Here is a 4699-nt window from a genome sequence, read left to right as displayed (position 1 = left end):
CAGCAACGACATCTGTAGACTAGCTGACTTTGGTTGCTCGCAAAGAGTTCATGATGGTGAAGGTAACATCTCCTTTACGAGCCCCTCCCATCTCACCGGCACATTTGCCTACCGTGCACCCGAGCTTCTTCGCGGCAGAGCACCCACGACCAAAGCAGACATTTATTCATTCGGTGTAACCTTGTGGCAGATGCTGACCAGAGAGACGCCATTTGCAGGTGAGAACCAACATGTGGTTATTTTTGGTGTCGTTGCCCATAACCTCCGCCCGAGCCTTCCCGAGAACGCTAACGAGGCCTGGTATGAGAGTCTAGTCAGGAAATGCTGGGAGGGGAGCGTTTCTAAACGACCAACCGCAGCAGAGATGTTGGTTGCCCTGGAAAGCCGAGTAGATGGTGACGAGTCACAAACCTGAAGAGACACTTTTTTGACGGCTTGAATGCAGTCTACGAGTTTCTCTGAGAGGTGATTTTGTATTGCCGTTTGTGTGAGTTATTCACAAGTGCCGATTTTTATGAAGTCCTTGGCTGTTATTGAGTAGTCAGGTGAATTTGACAGTCCGCTTGCCTTTACTTTTTGAGTCTAAGGTAAATTAACCAATGGACTCCCTCATGGCCTAAAGACAGTACAACCGTTATTCTTTTAACGCTATTTTTTACTACCTGGTGTGAATATTTTAACGGTTTTTCTTTGTTGCAACATTACTATTTCATCGAGAATATTTTCAACCATAATTTCAGCCGTGAGGTTCATTTTAACTTCCTTGCAATCGTAATTGAAATTATGATAATTTGCAAAATATTGATCTGTGACCAAAATGAGGTTGATATGTTGTTTTAAAATGCATTATGTGACAGTACTAATTGACAGAATTTTAATTTGCATATCAGTCACGTGATTTGAAGTTCCAACTCTCACCTAGGCAAGTACTAGTTCTGATTATTTTTAAATATTAAGTTGTTTATATCCTTAACATTTTTGAATTTATAAACGATTGTTTTATATATTATTCTCAGTGTATTTATTATTTTGTTAAATTCTTGAAATGCTATATATTTTGAAATAACTGTTAATCACTTTTTATCTTAATTGGAGAAAATACAAAAAATATAAGCGTGTATTTTGTTTTCTAATATTATGTTTTCAGTGTAAAGTGCAATATAATACTAAAGTGCCTTTCCTCACCATAGTGAGAAGCTTTTAAACATATAACTCACCATTCCAATTTCAGGTTTGCAATAATATAATCAACTTCCGAATACGAACATATTTATTTTCTTATCAAAGTTTAGTTTCTTGCATATTATATGTCTTTGTACAAGAGTTTGTATGATAAATATTTTGATGTTTTTGTAAAAATTATCTGGATTAATTAAAAATCGGGTTTCATAATCACATATGTTCTTCAAATGTGCCCGATTTGAAGAATTTTGTTGGGAAAACGGTTTTACTCAAAGGGTAAAACCTAAAAATGTTTTGAAAGGAAATGTGTTAAGTTGCACATCTGGGAAAATGGCGTGTGGTCTTTTGGTCTGTCGAGTTTAGAACACTAACAAGAGTGGATTTCTAAAGCAAAATGGAAATAAAATTTGTGTAACCTTTTTTTCACGATATCAGAACACATCATTGGAATGTTCTCCTCGGGAATACTAGCAATCACTCTTTATCTTTAATTGGCTACATTTAGGTAAATTTAAAAATAAATGCAAAGGGATTTTGCTGTGTGGTATTGACCTTTCTATTGTTGATGAATAAACGCCGATTTGCGGGGGCGTCGAATGCAACTATAACATTCACTTGTGTTAACAGATGTTGTGAGTTGTGACACAATTCAACAATTTCTGCAAACTTCTGACATAATCGGTTGCTTTGTTTCCAACAGATAAACACTATTTTCTTTTTTACATTTCGTGTGACATTTGCTCCAAACTGTGGCCATCTGTTCTTTGTTTTACATTAATGGCTTTCCATAGTTCTTTTAACTAATGCCTTTATACATTTTGTGGTGTTTACTTTTTGGTTTTCCTTTGTGAAATACGGGTCGACTGGAAATTAAAATTGTACATCAACTTTTCCCATAATTATTCTTTGTATTTTGACAGAAGTGACCGTACAAAGATCGAGTCCTGTTTGAAGTATGTGGGTTATCACAATTTTCTGCATAGCCCTTTACAATCCACTCGAGTCTATAAAATTATTGGTATTCATTTATTTATGATTTTATGGTTTTTATTGCGGGTTATTGTTTTGTGCATGAAAATGTATCTGCAAATGTATTTCTCGAGTGTTTACATGTTAATACTAATACACTCGTTGAAATGAACGGCCCATTACAATGTGTGCACACAACCAAAATAGACGCACGCCTTCAATGTGGCTCAATTTAAGAATTGTACAAATAAAATCATTATTTGGGAAATAATCAGAAGCCCTAGGCCAAAGTCTATCTTAAACGTGGGAAACTCATTAATAATTCATGGGTTTGCCTTTACTGCTGGTTGAATGGTTATCCCAAAACCATCTGAACATTGTACAACGCCCCCCAGGCCAGTGCAGCCCCGCCCAAAACCAACTAGGCGGCTTGCGATCAACAAAATGATGAATATGATGGCAAAGGGGACCTTGACAAATCAGAGTGATCTGTTCGTAGATAACTTGTGTATTTTTTTTTTTTTTATTTGTTTGGTCCAGTATGTTATGTATTTTATAGTGGTATACGCTGGTCGTTCTTCTTGTGATTTATTTGTAATATTTTGATTTGATTGGATTTAATAAAATAATGTTAAAATAAAAGTTGGATAGAGTGTCCATTATTTGTTGTCTACATTCAACACCCCGACCCCCCCCCCTACAAAAATAATTACAGTTCAACAAAATACTATTTCCACTCTCCGGCAGTGTTATATACATCTTAATAAATGTTTTGGATAACGAGAAGGGACCCCCCCCCCCCCGCCCGGTGCCGCTTTCGCATGCAATTATGTCCTCTATGCAATACTATATCCGGAGGACATTATTGCATATGCAATAATGCCCGCCTGACGGTTTTGCATATGCAATCGTGTCCACCTGGACGCTGCTGCATAATGCATTTGTGTCAACAATATTAACAACCAGGTCCCAGTGGTTAGTCCACTCTTATGTAACAACTCCCCAAACCTGCTGCTACAAATGTACTTAAATAAAGAGGTCTGAAGCAGTGCTTGCATCTTTTAAACATGAAAATATAAACAACCAGGTCCCAGTGGTTAGTCCACTCTTATGTAACAACTCCCCAAACCTGCTGCTATAAATGTACTTGAATAAAGAGGTCTGAAGCAGTACTTGCATCTTTTAGACATGAAATCATTACCAACCAGGTCCTAACAACAAACCTGCTGCGTGGGGGATCGTCGCGAACCGTGCCGGAATGTTCCGAGAGCACACGAAAAGTTCCGAACCGCTGTAGAGGTTAGTTTTTAGTGCCTTCCTTTTTGCATAGCCCCGAACACGATTGCATATGCAAAAGTGTCTGGAGCGGACAGTATTGCATGGCGGACACAATTGCATCTGACACCTGACTCTTCTTCTGGGGTATGCTTCTCAATACATCAAAATTGCCACGACTGTCGTAGTGCTTTTCAATTGGGATTTTTTTCTTTCTTCTAAAATCGATTCAACAAAAGCAATCTAATAAATAAATACACCTTTTAGAAGGGCAACAGTAGGCCTATCATAGAGAAACAATTTTGCGACCGGAAGTAAAACTCAATGTTTCCAAAAGCTACGCGAAAACTTGACGGTAAAACGGCGTTAGGCCTGTAGCACAGTAAGTTTGAACATTTTTCCAAAAAACAATCAACATTATTAAAGGCAGTTGACACTAGGTAAATATTGGTTATTACTCAAAATAATGATAAGGATAAAACCTTATGTTACGAGTATTCAATGGTATAAAACATTGTGAGAAACGCCCTCCTAGTATAGTAGGCCCTATAACGTAGTTTCGATAATAACAGTCATTTTCCACGAATTTGATTTCAGAGAAATCGGAATTAGATTTTGAGGTCTCGAAATCAAGCATCGAAAGCACGACTTCGTGTGACAAGGGCTTTCTTTTCTTTCAATATCTCGTAACTTCGACGACCAATTATTGAGCTCCGAACACAGCAGGCAGTTGTTATTTTTATGCATCGTTGAGATACACCAAATGAGACTGGTCTTTGACAACGACCAATAGTGTCCGGTATTATGCTCTAAGTATTTAATTTTAAAATTAATTCCAAATAGTTTTTAGAGTCTGCCATCTTGCAACCATAGCCAAGACAAATCACCGCAGCCCAAACCGAACGCACGTAAACCATACCAATGCTCGTGTAGCTGGGTCGCCAAAATAACGCGCGATCGAGCAGACAACATTATTGTTTACACAAAGTTTGTCAAACTTTATTGGGTTGGTCCATTAATTTAGTTAAACTATCTCAATGCGCGTATTGTGGCTACATTATTTGCATGGAATTTCACCGTTCATAGATCGGATGAGAATACAAATAATTAAAATTTGTCTTAATATTGATAAATTATTATTAAATAATATTAAATTCAGTTTTTATTTTAACAACAACCTATAAAAGAGGCACCACCCCTAGTTACTTGTTACCTTAAAATAAATGAAACATTCCAAATTATCCCACAATGCCCTTGCGCCTAAATTATCGAT

General features: G+C 37.1%; 1 protein-coding gene across 1 annotated transcript in view; it reads left to right on the top strand.

Moving 5' to 3' along the window:
- Window positions 1-2517, top strand: part of LOC117304488 (serine/threonine-protein kinase mos-like) — a 4293-nt gene extending 1776 nt beyond the window's left edge. Inside the window, 1 exon segment of the mRNA XM_033788982.1 lies at window positions 1-2517. Within this exon segment, the coding sequence (XP_033644873.1) occupies window positions 1-415 (415 nt within the window). The 3' untranslated portion in view covers window positions 416-2517.
- The last annotated feature ends 2182 nt before the right edge of the window (window positions 2518-4699 follow it).

Source organism: Asterias rubens, chromosome 21 (assembly GCF_902459465.1).
Source record: "Asterias rubens chromosome 21, eAstRub1.3, whole genome shotgun sequence".
NCBI classification, from domain to species: domain Eukaryota; kingdom Metazoa; phylum Echinodermata; class Asteroidea; order Forcipulatida; family Asteriidae; genus Asterias; species Asterias rubens.
Note: the sequence above shows the minus strand (reverse complement) of the source record. Positions and strands in the feature narration are given on the sequence as shown.